Below are 25,621 nucleotides of genomic sequence, written 5' to 3'. Positions count from 1 at the left end.
TGATGGAATAGTATAGCCAACAATCGACATACTAGGGCACAATTCACACCCTTTTCCGAAATAATTTTGACTCCTTGTGGGGAGGGAACTGAGGAGGTCCAATTTGTGTCCGCCACGGATCCAGATTTCCAAGCTCTGGCACAGTCTTCTCAGCATTAAACCTCAGTGGAGTTGGATTTAGCCATTGCAATGCCATGAGTCCCCCACCGCCGTAGGCCATCTTGTAGCACTTAGTCGTCACACATATATCATTGTATATTATACTATAGAATTATAAAGAAATTTATGTTGTAATTTGTAGTTCTATAATATGATTGAGTGGGGGGAGCACTCCTATTATGTTAAAATGTAATCCGATTTTCGAGGGGGTGCTGCAACATGCAAGAGCTGTCAACTCCTGTGGCTAATAAATCCAAATCATAACAGGCAGCGTGGCCTGACTCAGTTACGCACGCTTCGCTAGGTGTGTACCACACCTAAATTTCAACCAATATACTTCAGTATTGTAACTGTGTTTATTTATGTTGTGTCACACAATCTCTGTATTTTTTTATCATAATTTCGCAAAGTTTTGTTGTTACATTTCTTAAATCACAAGAATTAACTGTTCATGTGAACATCACTGCTTTACATTTTTCAATTTACAAAAAACAACAATATATACATGTTCAAATTTACATTTGTGTATCTGTGAGTTGCCCTCCTTACTCTGTATTAAGCGGTCTGCATCTTCCAGTATGTTCATAAAGTGAACTCTAAGTAAAAAAAGGACACCGTAAGTACTCGACTGCTCCCTCGTTTATCGAATCGTCCTTGATGCTATATTAAAATTACTGAGACTTCTTACCTCGGTGTACTGGATAGTAAATCACCGACAGCTGAAACAAACATCAATATTTCACTTCAGTTACTCTTCAAAAACCGGAAATGATAATTATAATGTGGTCCACTCTCACGCTTACCTCCTGCCTAAACCCCCAGTCTGTGATCTAAAAAAGATCGAGAAACAAACCGATCGAAAAAATAGTTAGACCGTGTGCTCTGCTGCTTAGTGCTAAATCTAATAATGACGGTATTTCGGTCTTAAAATCAATCCGGGTATCGTACCTGTAGTACCAGTAGCAACTTCACAGCTTCCGCGATAGTTCAGTACCTGCCATGGTAGTCTCACAAGACTGATATTGTTAAGGGCCATTCTCGGTTTTTGAAGAGTAACTGAAGTGAAATATTGATGTTTGTTTCAGCTGTCGGTGATTTACTATCAAGTACACCGAGGTAAGAAGTCTCAGTAATTTTAATATAGCATCAATATTCGATAAACGAGGGAGTAGTCGAGTACTCACTGTGTCCTTTTGTTACTTAGAGTTCACTTTATGAACATACTGGAAGATGCAGACTGCTTAATACAGAGTAAGGTAGGGCAACTCACAGATACACAAACATGGGTTTTAGCATGGCAACAACTGCACATGGGTATACACTTTGGATTTTGTAAAACAAAGTCACATACATACTGTCATGTAAAACGACTATTTGAACTTTTCATGAGCACTGATAGTATGCAATATATATTTTGTTCACAGATGAGTCCCTGAAGAAGGAACTATCAGCCTTATTCATCAACGGGCCGTTTTGCGAGCCCCTAATAGCGATTCATAGGGAATCGCTATTAAGGACTCGCAAAACGGTATTCATGTAGGAATTGCTAAATAAATAGCGATTCCTACACATTCCTTATTTGCGAGTAGCAAATTGCTAATCGCAAATAAGGAAAAACTCCCCATTCATTCCTATGGGCCAAAAGGCCCATAGGAATGAATGGGGAGTATTCCTTATTTGCGATTAGCAATTAGCTAATCGCAAATAAGATAGCGATTTAAAGGGTGCCAGGGGTGTCCAAAGGACACCCTGTAGCACCCCTTAAATGCAAATTGAAACAGGTGTTGCGCACACACATGTCCAAAGGACATGTGTGTGTGCAACATGCAACTTAGAAAAATGCTTTTAAAAGCATTTTTCTAAGTTTTTGCTATTTACCGAGAGGTCTGACCTCTCGGTAAATAGCGGCCCAAAATTGCATTTTCGCAATTTAAAAATGGTTGATGAATTGCATTTAAGGAATCTCAAATAGAGATTCCTTAAATGTAATTCCTCGCAATTTAGCGAATTAGCAATTACCGATTTTTGCATTTGGGATGATGAATCCCAAATGCAAAAATTGCGCTCGCAAAGGGCCAGATTCTCAGATTCTGGCCCTTTGCGAGCGCAATTCGGCTTGATGAATCAGGCTGTTAAATCGGTTAAAAAATGCATTGGGCGCCAACACTGAATGAAAATTGAGAGTGTAAATTTGTACATGTATATATTGTTGTTTTTCTTTGGAAATTGAAAAATGTAAAGCAGTGATGTTCACATGAACAGTTAATTGTTGTGATTTAAGAAATGTAACAACATAACATTGCGAAATTATGGTAAAAAATACAGAGATTGTTTGACACAACACAAATAAACACAGTTACAATACTGAAGTATATTGGTTGAAATTTAGGTGTGGTACACACCTAGCGAAGTGTGCGCAACTGAGTCAGGCCACGCTGCCTGTTATAATTTGGAGTAATTTGGAGTTGACCATTTTTTGATTTTCTGTTTCTTCTGTCAGAGCTCATTTTCCCTCATGCTGAAAAAATAGTTACTGGTATATTTCAATAGACACCTATGATCTTCCTTCATCTTCTATCTCTAGAGCTGAGCATCAATAAATTCAAGCTTTTTCATTTTTTCTTTCAGAGGTCATGCAGCACAAACAGTTCTCACAACAGAGCGGGCCAAGACTGCAACTGATAACGAAGAAAACTCGTTTATAACAGGATTACTTCTTGGTATGTAAGAAAGCTGTACATTATACCATGTCTGCATTATACCGCGTTGTCTGATTTTTAAAAATGTTTTCTGAATGTGAAACCCTTGTCTCTATCTGGACTGTATCCAACATGAAGACAGTATTTATTGAAACAACCAAATTGTAAAATCCCCCCCATCTCCAGTTTTTGGGCCAGTTTACAAAAGTTAGAATTGAAAGTATGAAAATAAGCCTTCCATTTGTGGATTTCCAACAGGATTTAGTGTTTTTTTCTTCTTCTTAAAAACATATTTTATTGTTGACATCCAATACAAGACATAGGCCACAGAGGTCACACATTTCCAACAAATAAAATTACAAATATATGGATTAGCATTTCCAATAATTGTAACAGATGGATTCCACCAAAGGTACATTATAATATAAATGAAGAACAATGAAGAAGAGAAAAGAAGAAAAACAAAAAAAAGGGAAACAAAAACCAACTGTACCACATTATGTCTCCTTGACTGACATATGAAGCCTAGATATAGGAAAACATTTTGCCATCCATATTCATAGTGATTACAGGGAATATATGAACACCATCTAGCCAGTATCATGATATTGTTTCATTAACATCTGTTGGCGGGGGGGGGGGATCTAGATATATTCCCCTATAGTCTGCTCACCTTTTCCAGATTTTGTAACGTTTCCGGGGGGCATCCCCTTGCCTCAAAGACCAGGAGCTCCAGACCCATACAAAAATCAAGACCCTTCTTCCACACATTGAGCGCCGGTGAGGCCTCATCTTTCCAAGCCTGAGCGATGTCTCTCTTAGCTAGTATTAGGCCCAGAAATAGGAGATGGCGTTTGTATCTGTTTCTGCCTATTTCTTCCGTAATATGTAGAATAGCCAACCTCGGTGAGGAGGCAATTGGTTTGTTTTCGTTTTAAGCAACTTGTAAAGTGCACAAATACCCTTGGGTGTCTCGGCACTGTGGACTAAAAGGAAAGGCAGTTGAGCGAGTGACTTATTGGTTGAAGAGACAGGTTTTTACTTGTTTCCTAAAGGCTAGCAGAGTAGGACTAGTCTTAATATGAAGGGGACGCACGTTACACAATCTAGTGGTGGCGACACCACATGGGAGCATAAATGGAGGGGAGTTGAAGTCGCCGAGACTCACTAGCTGAGTCCCATTGGATAGGAAAGAAGACAGAAGGGATTTGGCCCTATGTCTGATGCCGATGGCTGCGACACGGTGGATCAGGGTAGCGTGATCAACCGTGTCGAAGGCTGCTGATAAATCCAACAGCACAAGGACCACGCACCACCATAATCTAGTACCATCCTGATTTCATCAGATGCTTTGATGAGGGCTGTCTCCGTACCATTGCCCTTTCTGAAGCCAAATTGTGTGTCATCCAGTAGGTTGTTTTCATCAATGACCTGAGCCAGCTGAGTGTTCATGATTTTTTAAAAACGTTTTGCTGGAAATGGAAGACATGTAATTGGCCTGTAGTTTTTGGTCTCGGCGGGATCAAAATTGTTCTTCTTTAGCAGAGGCTTGATAATAGCCTTTTCCCAAATGGAAGGATAAGTGCCTGTGTGGAACATCGAGTTGCATATATTTGCTAGGTTGGGGGCCTATCAAGTCAAGGATTGATCTCAAAATAGATTGGGGGCAAGGGTCGTTAAGGGATCTAGATTTGACAATGGGAATTAGGTCTGTGATCTGTTCCAGTGAGATCTGGCTAAATTCTGAGAGATTAGGAGTGATTTCATCATCACTGGGGTCGTCAGCCTGATTGCCAACCTTTGTTTGGGCTGAGAAGTTGGCGTAGATGTGGCTAACCTTTTCTTGAAAATAGCAGGCCAATGAATTACAGAGAGTTTGGGTGGCGTCTTTGGCGAAATTAATCCCCGGCCCTGATAGATTGGCCACTACCTGGAACAACTGCTTAACAGAATCTTGGGCAGTTTCGTTTTGTCTAAGGTAGTAGCTACTGTTCTTGGAGATTGAGATGTTTGTACTTGGTCATAGCCTCCTTGTAGCGGATTTTTTTCGCATTGTCATAATCTTGACGCCAGCATCTTTCTTGATTCCTGCACCGTTGTTTCCAGAGTCTAAGTGCCTCTGAGAACCAAGGGGCGGATGGGGCATTCCTGTTTTTGAAAGCAGTTTTCAGTGGTACTAGAGCACTGAATGTGTTATGGAGTCATTCTAGGTAATTAGTTGAGGCCAATTCAGGATCTTGCGTGGTATCATTTGTGTAAGTAGAGTGCATGCGAGTGAGTGAGTGATGATCTGTTGTGGGCCTCCAATCTAAATGAGCAGATTGAGCAGCGGGTATTGGAATGGGTAACTAGAGTCTCCATGTTGAAACGAGGGCAGATCTGTTTGCCGTTACTAGCATGGAGAATATCCTTTAGTTGCTTGCAGGTGTAGGCTAACACTGTGCCGTGTGGTGCTGGTTTGTTAGAGCCAGGGGGCATGACCCTGGGCCCGATCCAGGCACAGACTGGTTTGCCTTTGGTACGCCCGGGCGTCATCAAAGGTTTTATGGGATGATTGTGGCGGGAATCCGGCCAATCCCAGTGATGCCGGCAACTAGAGCACTGCTCATGCAAAACCGAAAGAGGAGAGAGGTGACTCTGCCTCCTCTCCCTCCACTCAATTAACCTTGAAGGCTGCGGTGGACCGGGGAGAGGGTGATGTGCCGGGGGCGGGTGCAAATAAAAAGTGAGCACACACAACAGTAAAATACAGATTAAAATGTTTTAAAAGTGGCAGAGGTCACCCTAGTACATGGATAAGAACTTAAAAATTGAGCTGTGGTCGCTAACAAATTTTAAAAACCGCAATATGTAATAGTGAGGAGGAAGCAAGCTCATCGCTGCAGCGCTAGGCTTCTAGTCTGCTGCGCGCGGGCGTCATCAAGGGTTTTATGGGATGATTGTGGTGGGAATCTGGCCAATCCCAGTGATGCCGGCAACTAGAGCGCTGCTCGTGCAAAACCGGAAGAGGAGAGACGTGACTCCTCCTCCTTTCCCTCCACTCAATCAGCCCTGATTAAGCAATAATCCACCCCAGGACCTCAGTCCGGCAAATAACCCCGTCCAGAATTTGGTCAGCACATGGCAGGCCCATACAGTATGTAGAAATCTACCCTCTAGAGAGTTATAGCGCAGACAATGTGGTGACGCAATAAGTCCAGCACGCCATAGCCTTTGCCGAGTATAATAAACTCTGTGTAAATATTTGAACTGAATAAGGCGCAGGCGAGTTGTAATTGCTGCGCTGCGTGGAGATGCCATCGCTTCCACACAGTCATCCTCCTCCAGGGGACCCAGATCTTACTGCCATACCGCTCTAGTTTTGTGTAGTGTAGTGGGAGTGTTATTAATAAGTGTACAATATATTTTAGTAATTTTGTGATACCCCAGGTCACCCATGAACACCTTCACCTCTATAGGATTAAATTCAGGAATGTTCGTTAAATGAGATGTAGACGGAGTGAAGGCGTGACGGAACTGGAGGTAGCGATAACATTGTGTGTCTGGCATAGCATACTCTGTCTGTATGTCTAGAAAAGACTTAAGGGTACATCCACGTACAACTTCCCCCATTGTATCTATCCCAATTGCCTCCCAACCCCGAAAGCCAGGCAGATGCATCAGCTGTGGTAGCTGCCTAATATTCCACAGTGGAGTCTCCTTAGTAAGTCCCCTCCACCAACTCATCTGATGAAGTTCCGTCCTCCAATGTTTGAAAATTATAGCTGTGGCGGGTGGTAATTCGCGGAGCAATGCCGCAGAATATAGAACCCTGTGGAGAGCATTGTCACCCAACAGCCAACACTCCACTGCATAGGCCAGATCACCACGATCACCCTACCACCAGTCATTGAGGCAAGTATTTGAGAGGCCGTATAGTATGCATGGACATCCGGGGTGGCTACTCCACCGGAGTATGTAGATTGGAAACAAGTCCTCAAAACTACCCGCGTAGCACCACCTCCCATAGAAATCGGGCGAGGATAGCATTTCATTGGCAAAACCACGAGGGTTTGATGGTTCTGCAGCTGGTAAAAAAGACTCAGCAAGGAAATCATTTTTAAAAATAGCGGACCTACCAAAAGGAGACAGTGGCAAGTGAGACCGTACACGTGTCTGGTCTCCCAACTGCGTCCATAGCGGGGCAAGGTTTCTACTCCGTGAAACGGCCTGAGACGAAGAAAGATGCACTCCCAAGTACTTGAAACAATCCAGGACACTACTACCTCCCGTGATCAATCACCGAGTCCATCACCGCCTCACAGCGGCCACAGAAAGGATTTTCCTCCATTCATATAGAGACCAGAGGTTTCACCAAAGATCTGCATAATGCGGAGAAAACACTGGCCAGTCCTGTTAAAATCGGTGAGGAAGAAGTGAACATCCGCATAGAGCACTATGCGGTCGGAAATATCCGGACCCCATTCGAAGCCACGCAGCGGCACATCCACCAGCACCCAAGCCGCGAGTGGTTCCATGGCTAGGGCAAAAAGATAGGGGGGGTGCGGGCAGCCTAGCCGTGTCCCGCGTCCGACCGGAAAGCTTTTTAGAAACCGAATCAACCACATGGACTGAGGCAGTTATATCTGTATATAACAGGCGAATAAAGCTGCGCAATCGGGAGCCGATATGAAGGCGAGTAAGTAAGGCAAAGATATCATGTCTGCCAAAAGAAGCGCTGCAGGGGTGTTGAGCTTATCGACCGCCGCAGTGGCATTATAGGCATAAATCCTGCTTAATCCGGGTGGATCAAATCTGTAATATGTGGAACTAAACGGTTGGCAATCACTTTGACTGGAAGCTTGGCCTCAACATTAAGTAAGGAAATCAGGCAATAGGATGATAAGTGTTCCAGTGGACGGCCTGGCTTCAAGAAGACAATGATCTTAGCATGTCGCCAGTCCAGTGGAAGGCGGCCAGATTCCCAGGAGGCATCTAAGGCCACTAGATAGGGTTTTAAGAGTTGCAGGTGATATTTTTGAAAAAATTCAGAAGGGTAGCCGTTCGGGCCGGGTGCCTTGCCCACTCGCATTTCCAACAATGCATGCAGAAGTTCGTCTATCGATAGTGCAAGAGTCGCTGGACATTCCCCTATGTCAGACAACGTGCTGGGAGGAAAATCGAAAAACTTCTCTGAGGGCGGCAGGTAGTACTTCAGAGGGATCATAAAGAACTGCAAAGAACTAGGTGAAGCAATTGGCAATAGCGAATGGGTCCGTAAGCACAGTCCTATCTGGCCCACCTACACCTGGGAGTATCTGTTGTCCGAATGTCTGTTGACACAAATGATGCAGCAGAGCACTAGATTTATCCCCCCACTGATAGATGCGACTATGCGTGGCAAGCCAATAGAGTTCAACTTCATTAAGGAGCTCGCTAGCATACGACTGCTGCAGTGTCAGCATTTGTCTACGTGCAGCCTGGCCTGCTACATCTCTACTGACAAGTTCCAATTCAGATCTCGAGCAACTTAGCACGCCGCAGCCTGCGAATACCAGTGCAAAAAGCAATATCCGCTCCTCTGAGAGTGGGCTTCATAGCCTCCCACAAGGTAGCCGGCGATTCCACCATACCTGTGTTAAGTGATAGATAATCAGTTAGAGAGGTATGCATGTGTGCCCTATACTTCTCATCCCATAGTAGCCTCGGTGACAGACGCCATCTAATTCGGGAGCACCTGACGTCAAGAGAGAGGAGGATGGCGAGTGATCGAATAGCCCCCTCGGAAGAATCGCAGCCTCGGCCAGTCTGTGGGTACCGTATTTTCCGGCGTATAAGACGACTTTTTAACCTCTTAAAATGTTCTGGAAAGTCGGGGGTCGTCTTATACGCCGGGTGCCAAATTTGACGTATGTTTTCATGCGTTTCTTACATAGCGCAGACTTTACTTTTAGTTCTGCCAGCTTTAATACTCCTGTACTTGACCTCACAGTGCTGAAAGGTTGAACTGCTACTCTCAGCAACCGTGACAGGGGTGGCGCTCCTCTTCCCCTGAATTGTACTGTTACTTATGACAGATTTTCCATCCAGGGGCTGCTTGCTGTTTTTCCCATCAGGTGTCAGAGCGCTTTACAGTAGGAACAGTATTGATACAAGAGGAACAATTACAAATGAACAAATTACAAAAGCAAACGTTAAGTTACATGGATCAAAAGTGACAATAGTGAGCAACCAAAATACATGAGGTAGCAATCGGTACATTCCTGGAGAAAAAAGTGATAAGTGTGCAGGTTACAAAAGCGTACAAAGTACGAGCCAACTATGCAGGACTGCGTTGGACTGCGCTGGAAGTGGGGGTAGTCTTATACGGCGAGTATAGCACAAAACCTACATTTTATCAAGCAAAGTAGGGGGTCGTCTTATACGCCAGGTCGTTTTATACGCCGGAAAATACGGTATGTGCCGCTGCAAGGATAATATAGTTTAGGCGGGAGAAGGAGTCATGGGCTCTAGAGAAATGAGTGTATCGATGAACTAAAGGTTCGAGGCATGTGGGCTGCTGAATTCATATCTATAGCATAGATCGCCGCCTAGTGTTGGGTCCGGATGATTGCACATTGTTGTCCTGGAAGAGTCTTCGAAGTATCACAAGATAGGTGGCTCCTCCCCTGGACTACAGTGCGCATGTGCATCGACTCCATCCCCAGATTGTTTTTTTCCGCCATTGGGTTCGGATGCATATTTGATCACTCAAGTTTGGAATCAATAGAAACTTTCTTTTCAGCCCAAAGGCTTTTCCTATCGTCGGTATTGTCTTGCGATCGGTGCCCAGCTCTGTTCCAGCTCAGTTCCCGAGTCGGACATCCAGAGGAGTCGCGTGGCTCTTCGGTGCTCGAGGCCCGGTCGACGCAACAAGCCTTCTTCGACGCAACATCATGGAGCAGAGCCCGTTCAAAAGGTGCCCCGTGTGCAACTCAAAGTATCACCACATCGACGTCCATCCGGTGTGCAACAAGTGCCTGTCGCCGGATCACGATGAAGCCAACTGTATGGCTTGTTCTCGTTTCCGCTCCAAGAAGACGATTCGACTTCGGCGCGTGGCGCGCCAGGAGGCCCAGCAGACGGCATCTGACCCGGTGAACATTTTCGATACCGAGGGAGAAGAGGCTGACGAGCAGGAAGATCGAGAGCCGATTTCCAATCCAGCGGCAGAGATCGACTCCAACTACGGCGCAGACGTAGAAATGCTCAATGCAGAAGACATCGTCGACGAGGTAGGAGACGACGATGGGGCCACGGAAGATAGCTCAGGCGAGGAGCTATGCCCCGTTCAGACAATATCTACGGCTCAGGTCGAGGGATCGCCACATTGCCTTACCCAAGATCTTGCACCAAGTTCCACAGTCTCGCCTCCGGGCCCGGCTACGGACACTTCTAAGGAGCCGCCATTGGTCAAATCGAAACCGAAAGAGAAAGCTTCGGTGTCGACAAAACCGAAAGTGATAGAGGCGCCGGCGAAACAGAAAGCGCGTGTCACCTTGGTCGGCTCCACGTCTTGAGACCTGTCGGTGCAGACAAAGCCAAAGAAGGTTGTCGAACCGGTGAAGTCGCTCAAGGGCGTCGAGCCGAAGACTGGGACTGGGACACCGAAAGCACTTGTCAAGGTCGTCGACCCGAAGACTTCGGCGCCGAGGGCCGTCGACACAGACAAAGGACTCGGAGCTACAAAAGTTGTCGATCCTGCGCATCGGCCGGACAAGGCCAAAAGTACTACGCCCCTCGAGTCCGCACATAGTGGTGGCTCAAAGGCACCTGTCGAGTCGACGCAGCCGTCCGCCTCCTTCACAAAGCAGGTGTCGGAATCGCTGAAACGTATAAAGGCCAAAGCTTCCGCTGTCGATCCGAAGGATACTTCCACGCCGAAGCCTGCCGCCAAACCGCAGAAGTCGATGGCGCCGATCCGATTCACGCTGCCGCCGAAAGTGGCGCCGAAGGCATTCGCGTCAAAGAAGGTTGTTGAGGCGTCCATGACGGTGTCCTCGGGGCCGAAGCCTACCCCTGCGGTTGTGGGCACACCGCATCAACGACCCCTGCTGGAGGAGCAGGTTGAACAATTTATTGACTCCGACACCGGTAAACTTTCCATTTACAAGCGAAAGATCACACCAGCACAGCCTAGGGAGTCCTACACAATTCCTTTGAAGAGGAAGAAGGATTCCACGGATTCACCCGTTCTTGTTGAACTAATAACTCCGCGTGGTCAGGACACTGCTCCAATCTCGCCCACTTACTCAGATGTGGAGGCTGGGGAAGGTGGCTATGATGAGTACAACTACCCAGCCGACACTGATCCTGAAGATCAACATGACACATGGGCAGATGCTGCAGACCCAGGGGATCCACAAACTGCCCCAGACACTCAGGTGTATAATGTCAAAACATCACCTACTGAGGACTTAGCGGCATTTAATGCGCTTATTGAGAGGGCAGCCAAAAATCATGACGTCCAGCTCCATGCTGACCCTATCGAGGCGGACTTTCTGTTTGACACCATTTCCACCTCTGAAAAAACCGTAAAGACTCTACCAATGCTGAAGGGTGTCTTGAAACATGCTGCAGACATTTTTAAAGAACCCACACGTGCCAGGGTTATAAACCCCAGAATTGAAAAAAAGTACAAGCCCTACCTACATCAAGGGCCAGTTGCCGTTGGACTCTCTAATTGTTTCTAATGCCCGGAAGAGGGCAAATTCACAAACTACTGGTGATGCTCCTCCCCCTGACAATGAATCTAAAGTGCTAGAGGCATCAGGGAAGAGGGTGGCGGCTCAAGCGGCCAATATATCAGGCGCATTTCAAACACTCAGGCACTCTTGGCCAGATATGACAGGGCACATTACGATACACTTGAAACCCTGTTACAACACTTGCCAGATGAATATAAGGAGGCAGCAGAGATGCTCATTCAAGAAGGGAAACTCATCTCAAATGCTTCTATTAAGTGTGCACTGGACGCAGCAGACACCGCGGCCAGGGCTATTAACACCAGTGTAATGTTACGGCGACAGGGCTGGCTCCGGATCTCTGGGTTCAAGCCGGAGATACAGACCACCATCCTAAACCAGCCTGTAAACCCTGATCACTTATTTGGGCCTGAGGTGGACACCACCCTAGAAAAAATAAAAAAGGACACTGAGACTGCAAAGTCTATGGGGGCTCTCCAGTCCCAGCAGTTCAGGGGTAGTTCTTTTCGTCGTTCAGGCAATAGAGGTGTTTCCAGAGGCCAGCTGTCCCAGCAAACACAGTACAATAAAAGTGGCGCGCAAACCACGTACAACAAACAAAGTAGAGGTGGCTATCGTGGAAACCGCGCAAAAGGCAGAGGTCGTGGAAACAACAGCTCCCGATCCTCCGCCGCCAACAAACAGTGACGCCTTGTCACTGCCCCCGACCATACAACACCAGTCAGGGGGAGACTCCAGCAGTTCCTGCCAGTCTGGAAATCCATCACCACAGACAGGTGGGTCAGAAAGCTTATCCAGTACGATTATTGTCTGGAGTTAACATCCACTCCACCCAACATACCCCCAAGACACCGTCCTATGTCCACAGAGCATTTGCAGCAGGAGGTACTCGTCATGCTGCAGAACGGAGCAATCGAGCTCGTGCTGGTAGGAGAAAGAGGCACAGGAGTGTACTCCCTGTACTTCTTTATCCCGAAAAAGGACGGGTCCCTCAGACCCATACTGGACCTCAGACCCCTAAACCAGTTCATTCTATCAGAACACTTTCATATGCTCACACTGCAGCAGGTTCTTCCGTTGCTCAATCAGGGGGATTTCCTCGCAACATTAGATCTAAAGGATGCATATTTTCACATTCCTCTACATCCGTCACACAGAAAATACCTCAGATTCACCATTCAGAATCAGCATTACCAATTCAAAGTCCTCCCTTTCGGAGTGACCACAGCGCCCAGGGTGTTCAAATAGTGCCTGGCGACAGTGGCTGCGCACCTCAGGAGACAAAACGTGCACGTCTACCCTTATTTGATGACTGGCTTGTCCAAGCAAAGTCAGCCCAGCAGTGCGCTGCCAACATGTCCCACACCATTCACCTTCTTCACGATCTGGGATTCTCACGGAATTATCCAAAGTCACACCTTCAGCCCGGCCATGTGCGGCAGTATCTAGGCGCGACAATAAACACTCTGGCAGCCACAGCCCAGCCAAATTCAGTGAGGATCAACAGTATTCAATTGCTGATACAGAAATTCAGACCGCAACACTCGCTTCCAGCACGAGTGTTCATGCAGTTGATAGGCATGATGGCCTCCTGCATCTTCATAGTCCCGCACGCAAGACTACATATGCGTCCGCTTCAAGAGTGCTTAGCACGTCAGTGGAATCAGGCTCACGGACAGTTAAAAGACCTAGTGTTGGTGACCGGTCGTGCATACAACTCTCTGCATTGGTGGAATCCACACAACCTTTGCAAGGGCCGACCGTTCCAGAAGCCTGTGCCACAGATCATCCTAACGACGGACGCATCTCTCCAGGGTTGGGGAGCTCATGTGCTCCACTACACAGTGCAGGGACTATGGACAACGCAGCAAAAGAAGATGCACATCAACCACCTAGAGCTGATGGCAATCTTCATGGCAATGAAGGCATTCAGAGTACATCTGTGCAACAAGGTCGTGTTCATCCGGACGGACAACATGACGGCCATATACTACATTCAGAAGCAGGGAAGTACACACTCTCCACAGTTGTCTCATCTGGCTCAGAGCATGTGGAAGTGGGCCATTCAAAGGAACATCTTCCTCATGGCGGAACACCTCCCAGGCAAGGACAATCAGATGGTGGATCTGCTCAGCAGGTTCAGCCACCAAATGCACGAGTGGGAGATACATCCATCAGTACTCCACCCCTACTTCCAGCAGTGGGGTCATCCAGAGATAGACCTGTTCGCCACAAGGGAAAACGCCAAATGCCAAAGCTTTGCCGCCAGGTTCCCGCACCCACAGTCGCAGGGCAATGCGATCTGGATGAACTGGTCAGGCAGATTTGCGTACGCTTTTCCCCCAGCACATCTAATACCGCTGGTGGCACGAAAGCTAAAGCAACACTCGATGACACTCATCCTGGTTGCTCCAACGTGGGCACGCCAACCATGGTACACCACGTTTCTAGAACTTTCCGTGGTACCGCATCAAAGGCTGCACCTCACACCCAGACTTTTGACGCAGATCCATGGCGACATTCAGCACCCAGATCCGCAACAGCTCAACCTGGCCATCTGGCTCCTGAGGTCTTAGAGTTTGGCTACCTCAACTTGCCTCCAGACTGCATGGATATCATATGGGAGGCAAGAAAGCCCACCACCAGAGCATGCTATGCAGCAAAATGGAAGCGGTTTGTCATTTATTGCGTAGCCAACAACATAGACCCGCTTGACGCGTCCACGCACAACATCATTTGTTATCTGTTACATCTTTACAAATGCAATCTAGCATATGTTTCCATTCAAATACATTTGTCCGCCATAGCGGCTTATCTCCAAAACAGGCAGCATCTCTCCCTTTTCAGAGTGCCTGCCATTAAAGCCTTTCTAGAGGGACTCAAACGAGTCATTCCTCCCAGGACCCCACCTGCTCCTGAATGGAATCTTAATGTGGTCCTCACCCGACTAATGGGTCCACCTTTTGAGCCTCTTCATTCATGCGAGATTCAGTTCTTAACATGGAAAGTGGCTTTCCTGATAGCCATTACGTCACTGCGACATGTTAGTGAGCTCCAGGCACTAACTGTACAAGAGCCATTCATACAAATTCACTCCAACCGGGTAGTGCTGCGTACTAACCCTACATTTCTTCCAAAGGTGGTTTCACAGTTCCATATCAATCAGACTATTGAACTGCCTGTGTTCTTCCAAAATCCTGAGACAGTGGCAGAAAGAATGCTCCACACTCTTGACGTCAAAAGAGCTTTGATGTATTACATTGATAGGACCAAAGATTTTAGGAAGACAGAACAACTCTTTGTTGCCTTTACCGCACAACACAAAGGCAACCCCATTTCCAAAGCAGGTATAGCCAGGTGGATCGTTAAGTGTATTCAGATTTGCTATCAAAAAGCTAAGCGCACTTTAACAATCCCCCCAAGAGCCCACTCCACACGCAAGTTGGGGGCCTCCATGGCTTTCCTTGGAAATATCCCTTTAGAAGACATTTGTAGAGTAGCCACATGGTCTACCCCACACACATTTCCAAAACACTACTGTGTAGATGTGCACTCCAAGCAGCTGTAGGGTAGGCTGTTCTAAAAACACTTTTTCAAACTGCTGCAGCTGGCACAGGCGGCCGCCGCTAATGGAGGGACTGCTATATATTCTATGCTATAGATATGAATTCAGCAGCCCACATGCCTCGAACTGAATATGCTACTTACCAGTATGCATCTGTTCTTGGCATATAGGGCTGCTGACATTCATATCGCCCGCCCTCCTCCCCGGCGCCTGTAGCGGCTGCAGCACTTACACTTACTCTTAGCATGGTCATCGCTCACACTGTTACACTCCATCTTCGCCACAATGGCTAAAAACAATCTGGGGATGGAGTCGATGCCCATGCGCACTGTAGTCCAGGGGAGGAGCCACCTATCTCGTGATACTTCGAAGACTCTTCCAGGACAACAATGTGCAATCATCCGGACCCAACACTAGGCGGCGATCTATGCTATAGATATGAATGTCTTAATTTACAACAAGGGGTGGTGATGGACAGAGTCTCTGAATTAAGCAGAATACTCTCACCCAGTCAAGAGATCAGGGCTAGATCCAACACCGTTTTTTAGCTCATTGCACCATCCCAGTTTCCGAACCTGGCTGTATGCAAATTAGTCTGTCCCTGGCCCAGTGCATCATGGGAACAGGGCAGACCAGACTACAAAAGCCAATTCTTACACTGGGAAGGAAACAAGCTTCCGGGGACCGGTTTCTGGCATTTCAGCCGTCTTCGGCCCGGCTTGCTTGACTGGGTGAGAGTTTTCTGCTTAATTCAGAGACTCTGTCCATCACCACCCCTTGTTGTTAATTATTTTGTCCACCCTAAGCGTGGAAGGGTATGCTCAGACATGAGTCCCTTGCTCACTGCACCATCAGGATTCAAGCAAGCCGGGCCGAAAAGGCTGAAATGCCAGAAACCGGTCCCTGGTAGCTTGTTTCCTTTCCAGTGTAAGAATTGGCTTTGTAGTTTGGTTTGCCCTGTTCCCATCATGCACTGGGACAGGAACAGACTAATTTGCATACAGCCAGGTTCTGAAACTGGGATGATGCAGTGAGCGAAAAAACGGTGTTGGATCTAGCCCTGATCTCTTGACTGGGTGAGAGTTTTCTGCTTAATTCAGAGACTCTGTCCATCACCACCCCTTGTTGTTAATTATAGATATGAATGTCAGCAGCCCTACATGCCAAGAACAGATGCATACTGGTAAGTAGCATATTCATTTTTTAATTTAGAAATGGTAACAGTGGTACTTCGGGTTTTCTATGATTGTTATTAACATGAGGCTCAATAATTGAATTAATGTACATATGAAAACTAATAATAGAGATGAAATGTTGTTTTTGTACTTTGTATGCGCTTTTATGGATTTTCAAACTGAAACCGAATAAAGCTACTTCTGAATCTGAGTGTAAGCGTGTGTGTCCAGGTGCATAGTCCTCCATGTATCCACCCATCTCAAACTCTGGACCACGGGAAATAGTTTAGAATCTGGGGCCTCTACAACTCGGGCCATGTGTCTCGTGTTATGGACATAACATAATTCCAGTCTCTTCCAACTACCGTCAATACAGATGGAAGATCGGTTCACAGCATGGTCAGCCTTTCTATAAGGGACCACAAGAGTGGGGGAGGGGCATAAACACTGCCAAGAACAATGGGCTCCCCATAAAGTGTCCCATAAATCACTATAAACCTGCCCTGTCGATCGCTCATGAACGAACAGAACACTGCGGTGTATAATTATGGCCACCCCCGGGAACCTCTAGTGAAGCCAGCATGGTAGGCGTGTGCAAAGCCAAACCGTCCCAAGCAAAGGAGTCTTAGTGCCTGCCAGGTGGGTCTCTTGCAAGAAGAGAACACCCACGCTGTGCCTGTTGGCTTGACGCAAAACAGCACCTTGCTTAATTTTATATAGGAAACCATTAACATTCCAACTAAGAATTCGAAGCTCTCTACTCCCGACCCCGGCTGCGCCCTGTGCTATAGATACTGGCACCATACAGAAAAGCAGCTGATAAAGTGGATGACCATGGCAATTTCAAAGCATAGATAAAGAGATACATGGTGGCAATAACAAACAACAATAATCTAAAGCAGAAACCCTACCCAATACCTCAAAAACAGTAGAAGTATCTGTCACTGTGAGCATCATACCACCACCCCAACTGGTGCAGAGTACGGTTCCATATCAACGGCTCCCCATATAACCAGCCCCAAAGAAACGTTAAGTGTTCAACAACTGAAAGAAGAGGGGTGAGGAGAGGACCTTATGTAGGCCCATAGTCAATACCATCAGCATAATAGAGAAACACATCACCATACTGGTGTTGCATAAACAAAAGAGAAATAACGAAAAATATGAAAATGAGAATAAATGAATTAGAGTTCACAAGCCAGTCCGATCTGCATTTAGACGTGTCCCACAGGTCTTAGTCCACACAGTGTGCCAGCGAGGAGTCACACAAGCCCCCATCACCTCGGGAGCTGGAGGCACCTTGAGATTTTGAGCGACGCCTCAAGCGTGATCTGCGGTTGGTTTTCCCCTTAATTTTAGAAAGCCACAGCATGGCCTCACCGGAGGACGACTCTGAATTAAAGCATGACGGACTGTGAGGCTTATGTGTCTGTCATTAGTCTGTCCAAGCAAAAACCTCTTCGGGAGTATCGAAGAGGAGGATGCATGATTCGTAGATCACCCTCAGTCGGGCCGGTAAGAGCAATGCATACTGAAGTTTCAGATCCTGCAGGCCGGCTTTGACAGCCGTGAACGACTGACGACGTTGTTGCTCCAATCGGTTATAGTCCGGAAACAATGGGTGCCACTGCCAAGTTCCATGACCTTTGTGCAATGCAGCACGATGATGAAAGTGTTCCGCAGCAGCTGTGGTGGAGATGCGTTGTGCCCCGGCACGCTACGGCCGCAATCCAACCTGCACCCCATCTGATATAGTATGGGGAGGGGGGGTCCGGCAAGTCCCTCGCAGGGCCCCTCAGGACGGCAATCACTTATATGGCCGAGTGCAGGTCAAGCAGTCCACTTCGCAGCCCCCACCGCCTCACAGCGCTACGGGGGGCACCAGGCCCCTAAGAAAATGACCAGTCTTAAAGTAAGAAGCAGGCATGGAGACAGGCCTCTAACAGCCAAGCCCCCACACCCGATCCAATCCACCAAGACGGGACGCACCATCTCCGCAACGGCTGCCCAGGCAATAAGGGGAGGACCTCAGAGTGGCTCCAACAAGGCAATGTGACACTGGAATCAGGAGGCCCAGGTGAGGACAGAATATTCATAGTGAGTCAACGGGGGACCCAAGAGATGAAAGCCCGAACAGAAAGGGGGTGATCACATGCCAACCTTATGAGAAACTCGCGGCAGCTATGGGTCCCCGCACCACACAGGCCCAGGTTGCGGTGGTTCTCCAGATTCAGGCCCTCTATTCATAGAGCCACGCCCGTCGGCAATGGCGTCTTCAGCCGAGAGCAAGATCGGCCGCATACATGCGCAGACATGCCAACCCTCCCGATTCAGGCGTGAGACTACCGATTTGAAGGCTAGTCTCCCGCCTCCCGATTCCTATAAGCAAAAACCTGATTACACAATACCAAGCCCTGTCAGCTGAATCGAGGAAAGTGCTAATTCTTCCAGAAAAGAGTGGCAATGCACGGGCTCTCGAAGGGGTGAAAAACCAACAAAGCGTCATTAACAAGGGTATCGTCTTTTAAAGACCTGCGAAGTATTGGGGACGGGGGACGTGGGGGAGACTGGAGCTGTTTCAGCCCGGGCTGCCAGCAACCTGCCCGGAGGGGCGTTTGGGGGGTGCTGTTTCAGCCCAGCCTGCCACAGGGGGGGGGTGCATACACTGCCAACAACCTGCCAGGCCAGTGTACAACATGTGCATCACCCTCTCTCTGCCTGCCATTTCGCTCCATGCTTCTGAAAGGTGAGAAAAAAACGTGCATTTGCATTTCAAATGTCCGATCCTACAGCGGCACACTTCCTAAGCCCATACATGCCAGTAACCCGATTCAAGGCCCCATTCTCCCGATTTTTTTATTTTTTTTAAATCTCCCACATTGCTCTCCTGAAATGTTGGCATGTATGCATGCGGCGCCGTTCAGGTCCATGCGAACACCACGGGGGGGCCTTACCCACCCCAGGGGGATCCGGTCCACACCACCGCCGTCCCCCGAAGCGCTCAACCGGCAAGATCAGACAATCTCTCGGTGGGGAGCACCCAGACGTGGGCCCCCAGCCGGCGGCCCAGAGCAGCACCAGGCCCACCAGATGACACAGCTGCTGCAAATCATCTATGCCACCAGGATGGAACAGCGGCGGGCCTCAGACCCTTCACAAGATGTCCTCCAGGGCTTCCATGCGCCCGACGACTGAGTGCGAATACCCTCCAGTTGCGAAGGGCCGGAGCAGGCGGGATCTGGTGCGAAGCGAGCCCGGCAGCAGGCCACTCTTTGGGAGGAGCTCAGTCACTCGGTCTCCGTGGCGGTGATTCTGCAGCTAAAGGCACACAGCAGCACGCCCGGTACAGGCAAAAACACAGCGGGAGGATCCGAGGCGCACAAAACGCCGATGAGGCAGGAGAATTAAAAGGATGACTTGGCGGGTCTCTGGAGCTCCTCTAGAGCGCATCCGCCATGTTGGTCTGCTCGGCCGCGCCCCCGTAGTGTTGTTTTTAATGTTTTTTTTATTTATTAATTTCAAAACATCAGTGTACATGCATACAGAACAAAACACATCAGATGTCCCTATCAGTTACATATATCGAGCAAATAATACTGTTATATACAGAGAGCAAATAATACAGTTAGTTCCTCATTCCGGAACAGTAGGTTATAGATAATGATTAGTCTATGCAGCTACACAAAGTTCAGACCAGATCATCTCATTTGGCCTGGGCAGGAACCAGAATACTATTTATCTTACTACTAGATAAACATAACAAGCTTAATAGCAATTCAATCATTGGGGGCCGGGCGGCAAAAAGAGAGAAACACAGTTGTACCAGTTTAAAACATTTTGTTGTATTTCAAATGCAAACAAATAATAATGTAATTTTTCTGCGACATACATATATTATACAAAGTGCAAAGTGTCCCATGTGATATTGTGAAACAAAAAACCTATATAATTAAAGTGGGCTGTACAAGTTTCAGCTGTGACTATTTACAAGAGAAGGAAACTGGACTTAAAGCAGTTATTTTAAACCAATTGTTGGGCAGCAGCTATACAATCATAGGTGCTGTATTAGTCTGGTTCGTTTCCTAGTGCGTCAACGGCGTTTCGACCCTTAAGGTGAGGGTCTCGTCACGACTGGACAGTGAGGGACGTCTACAAAAAATAATGTGAAAATGTAATTCTATGTATGGCCGCCATGTATAGTATATTCACGGGAAAAGAGTGAAAAGTTACCTTGCAATGGGGTGTATTCCAACTTATAACCCACAAGTGAGGAAGTAAACTAAATTTATTTACAGTGAACCCAGCCGGGCACTGTCGAGAAATGAGCAAAAAACACGAGGTACAGGTTAGCCACATACATGAAGATGTAATTGGTATAGAGCACAGTAGGACTGATACAGTCGCTCGACTCACCACTGTGTATAACAGCTGGTAACGCGTCCTATTCAGATTATGGCGGTCAATGCCGTCTCGGCGCAGGATATTCGAGGATTATCTGTGGCCATTTGTTTGCATTTGAGATACAACAAAATGTTTTAAACTGGTACAACTGTGTTTCTCTCTTTTTGCCGCCCGGCCCCCAATGATTGAATTGCTATTAAGCTTGTTATGTTTATCTAGTAGTAAGATAAATAATATGCCACAGGAACCATTGTTTTTCTGGATAATCGCATCACCCTGGTTCCGTTGTGAGTAGGGTCTCCATTGTTTCTCTTTTCACAGGAACCAGAATAAGCATACATGACATGAACTTAACACAGGCAATAAACACAATCTCCCATTGACAAGGTACCGATAGGTTGATGAAAAGTTGCACAATGTGCACCGCACCTCGCTGCAGGTTACATCAGTAACCTGGCGTGTGTTTATTTAGCAAACAAAATTGCAGCTGGCCCCAGACGTTTCTTGGTCTAATCAGTAGGAGGGATAGTTGAGTAGTAGTGTTCCAGTTGATCATTGCAAGTAATCACATTGTTCAGCCACGCCTTCACAGTAGGAGCTTTTTCGGATGGATACATCTGCCTGTGGATTCCTCACCTTTTGAATTTCCCCTTGCGCAGCATTCCACAGAAACTGTTTTTCATAGCTCTCCCACGTCGACAAGGACGTCACAATAGCATGGCTCCACTCGCAACTCTGTATGATGTCATCGGAGCCATAAGAAGACCTCGTCGGCATGCTGACGTCAGTTTTCTTTTTTCCACGCCGTTGATGCATAATGGTTTGTCTTGGACTCTCCATTTCTTTGTAGTCTGCTTTGTAGCAGTTGCCTGTAACCGGTTTCTATATGATGGCTACTCAGAAGAAGCCTGGTTTTCAACCCTGTAGGGAATGTGGGGGGCATATGTCTGTCACGGACCCCCACGAAGATTGCCTTTGGTGCCTGTCTGACCACGACGTCGAGGGATGTTCGTCCTGTTGTCGGATGAATCCAAATGCCCTTAAAGAGAGGGAAGCAAACTGGTTAATGGCAAGGAAAGAGAAGAGAGGTCAGAAGAGGACTAATTTGCGATTGAAGTCGCCGACACCTCGAGGTCGTCCAAAAAGCATAAGAAGAAGCAGCGTCATGGGTCCAACCGTCCCTCTTTCGAAGGACCAGTCATCGAAGTTGGTTTCCTCGGTCCAGCGGCGTCAAAGGAAGGATGACATCTCGCCTTCTCCTTAACCCCTGGTGACTCCGGTGCGTTCTCTGACGCTGAGTGACTCTCCAGTGCCCAAGGAAGTGTCTCAGGCACCTCTGGCCGCTCTGATCCTGGATCCAGTGTCTCCTGCGCCGTAGCCCGAACCCTCCGTACAACCACGACCTATTCCAGATCAGGTGGCTCCGGTTCTGTACCTGCCTTTTCTAACTCCAGGTGCGGAACCATCGCATTTACTTAATGCGATGTATGGCATGTTTGCCAGGGCGGTTAACCCATCCGGCATGCTGACTGGCCCTGTGGGACTGCTCTCCTATAAGTTGGGTTTTCTCCAACATTCTCCCCAGGCACCATTTGTGCCGTTCATGCCGATGACTCTGTCTTGGCCTCTCCTGATACCGAGGTTCTCGGCACCAAGCTCGTCCCAGGAGGGAAAGATGGACTTTTCTCCGGTGCTATTGAGCTCTGCTCCAGCGCCCACTCGACTACGTGCGGCGCCACTGGGCTCTGCTGAAGGACCTCCATCGATGCAGGCTTCAAGGTCACCGGCGCCATGTCTGGCACCTCCAATGCCGATTCTGAAGATGCGATTTAGGAGGGAGGCTCAGAGGCTTCTGCAAGAGGAGGAATTCCAGGAGCAGCAGGAGCAAGCTGAGGAGGGTGAGATACAGGATCCTATGGATGCCTTTGAAGGTCTTCAAGAAGCCAGTGGGCTGGACAATTTACCAAAGTGGGAGCTCTCTTCTCCCAAAGCTCTTCCTTCTCAGGATGTGATCTCATACCATTCAGTCATAAGTAATGTGGCTGACCTTCTGGATTTGCAGTTTCCAAGGTCAAATCTAACATTTTAACTGAGGTACGGCACTCCCCTTCTTCAGCGGTGGAAACTTTGCTTCCATTCAACAAAGCTTTCACAGATCCAATCTTGGAAGTTTGGCAGAAGCCAATGTCTGCCTCTGCTGTGTCGTACTGTGGCAAGGCATTATAAGGTTGCGCCTGGGGATCCAGCATTTTTATTGTCGCACCCTTCGCCTGAAAGCTTGGTTGTTCAAGCGTCTTGATCATCTAAGCAATCTGCAGGTTCCTTCCCCTTGACTCTGGGGGATAGAGAGTCCAAGAAGTTGGAACTATCTGCTATAAAGGTGTTTTCATTGGCAAGCATGACCTTGAAGTCAGCTGATGTCACGTGCCTGATGGGGCATAACATCCATGCATTAATGGACTCAGCTAAGAAGGTGATACCTAAGTTGCCAGAAGATGTCCGAGGTCACTTTGCTGAGGTACTGTCGGGTACGCAGGCTGCAGCCTGTCAGGTGACCCAGTCCGTGCTCGATATAGCTGACTCAGTTGCCAGGGTAATGGGCTCTTCGGTGGCAACTTTGAGGCATGCATGGTTGACAGGGTCAGGATTCTCTCCGGACATCCAGGCCATGCTGTTGGATCTTCCCTTTGATGGTTCTAGACTCTTGGGGACCAAGGCTGACTAAGCTCTGCAATGATATTCGGATAGCAGAGCTACTGCAAGATCCTTAGGCTTGCAATCCCAGCCTAGGGATTTTATTTACCGGAGATTTTGGGGAACATGTTGGACCCGTGGGAAGTCAGGTGTCCCATTTTCTACAAAATTGGAACTCTGTTACGTCAGATCTTTGGGTTTTGAATCTTTTAGAAAATGGGTACACCCTTCCTTTCCGGGAGTTCCCCTCCTTGCCCTGCTCGCCAGGGCTGGTATTCAGAGGCCCATCTGTTGCTTCTGCAATATGAGGTCCTGTCCTTGTTATAGAAAGGTGCGATAGAGGTTGTTCTGGAGCAGGAAATGGGTCAGGGATGCTACTCCTGCTATTTCCTGATCCCCAAAAAGGACGGGCCATTGAGACCGATCCTAGACCTCAGGGTCTTGAATTTTTACCTCAAGTAGGAGAAGTTCAAGATGTTGATGCTAGCTCAAGTTCTTCTGGCGCTACAACAGGAAGACTGGATGGTGTCTCAACCGATTTACAGGATTCGTATTTTCACATTCCCATCCTGAAGTTGCATCAGAAGTATCTCCGTTTTACGGTGGGGTCTCAGCATTATCAGTTTGCAGTCCTTGCGTTCGGTCTTAGATCTGCACCACGGGTCTAAACACAGGTGATAGCGGTGGTGACAGCGCAATTAAGAATGTCGGAAATTCCTGTTTTCCCTTATCTGGACGACTGACTTCTCAAAGCAAAGTCGCCAGAGATGGTGCTTCATCAGCTGCAAGTAACAACTCGACTGTTGCTCGACTTGAGTTTTTTCGATAAATGGACCCAAATCTCACCTGGTGCCCTCTCAGCACAACCTGTTCATAGGGGCAGTACTGGATACTACTTTGAGTTGTGCTTCCCCGCCTCCTCAGAGGATTTTAAACATCCAAGCTGTGGTCCCAATGTTTCAAGATGGAGCGGCTGTTCCAGTCCTGAAGGTTTAGCACCTGCTCGGGCTATTTGCTTGATGCATACTGTTGGTCAATCATGCACGCTGGCACATGTGGGCACTCCAGTGGTGCCTCCGTAGGCAGTGGTTTTAGCACTGCGGGGATCTCAGGCAGGTGGTCAGAATCTCCAGAGACACTGCAGCGCATCTGTTATGGTGGAGTGTTTCAGGCAACCTGTCTCAAGGGAAGTCATTTCAACCTCCTTCTCTGGTGGCCAGAGTGATAACAGATGTCCCAACTCTGGGGTGGGGTGCTCATGTGGGGGATCTGGAGATCAAGGGTCTTTGGTCTCCAAAGGAGAGATTGTTTCACATCAATCTTCTGGAATTGCAGGCGTTACGTTTGGCTCTCAAGGCCTTTCTTCCCTCCCTTTGTGGTCAGTTTGTTCTTGCCTGGCCGACAACACTACAGCGGCGTGGTACATCAACAAACAGGGAGTATTAGGGTCCTATTGTCTCTGCGACTCTGGTCCTGAGCTCAGGACCATCAGATTTGCGTGATTGCAAATCATCTGGCCGGGGAGCTGGATGTGCATGTGAACAGTCTCTGTCTGCAATACTTGGCCGAGGTAGTCCATCACATTTTCGGGATCTGGGGATTTCCTCGGTTGGACCTTTTTGCCGCTCACGAGAACGTGCACTGCAGTCGTTCTGCGGTATCCAATGCGGGGAGCACTGGGGAACGCGTTTCAGTCAATTGGGGCTCACAGCTTCTTTACACGTTTCCTCCTATACCCTTGATTCCTCGGGTTCTGAGGAAGATTTGCCGAGACTGGGCCCAAGTCATATTGATCGCCCCGGATTGGCCAAGAAGGGTGTGGTACACAGACCTCCTTCACATCTCATCACCCCCTCCCCTCGATCTCCATCTCAGGGCCGACCTCCTCTCTCAATCACAGGGGCAGGTTCTACACCCCCACCTCCAGAGCCTTCACCCTCATGCCTGGAGTTTGAATGGGGCAACCTGAGCTCTTTCTCTCGTCCTCCGGATGTGATGGACAATATTTTAACGTCTGAAGACACTCCACCTGATCTGTCTATTCTAGTAGGTGGGCCTAGTTTGTTAAATGGTGTGGAGAGAGTTCAATTGATCCTTTAAAGGCCCATTTGTCTGATATTCCTAGTTTTTTTTTCTTTGGCTCAGCAGGGTTGTGCTGTAGCAACTGTTAAGGGCTACGTGTTGGCCTTGTCAGCCTTTCTTTGT

At 47.8% G+C, this 25,621-nt stretch overlaps 1 protein-coding gene across 7 annotated transcripts in view; it reads left to right on the top strand.

The window, feature by feature from the left end:
- Positions 1-25,621, top strand: part of CSPP1 (centrosome and spindle pole associated protein 1) — a 1,229,219-nt gene that overhangs the window by 432,495 nt on the left and 771,103 nt on the right. For all 7 annotated transcript variants that reach the window (XM_078687197.1, XM_078687198.1, XM_078687199.1 and 4 more), the window contains one exon: positions 2,788-2,879. In XM_078687197.1, the coding sequence (XP_078543323.1) occupies positions 2,788-2,879 (92 nt within the window). The remainder of the gene's footprint in view (positions 1-2,787; positions 2,880-25,621) is intronic.

The sequence above is a fragment of the Lissotriton helveticus genome, chromosome 4_1 (genome assembly GCF_964261635.1).
Source record: "Lissotriton helveticus chromosome 4_1, aLisHel1.1, whole genome shotgun sequence".
Taxonomy (NCBI): domain Eukaryota; kingdom Metazoa; phylum Chordata; class Amphibia; order Caudata; family Salamandridae; genus Lissotriton; species Lissotriton helveticus.
Note: the sequence above shows the minus strand (reverse complement) of the source record. Positions and strands in the feature narration are given on the sequence as shown.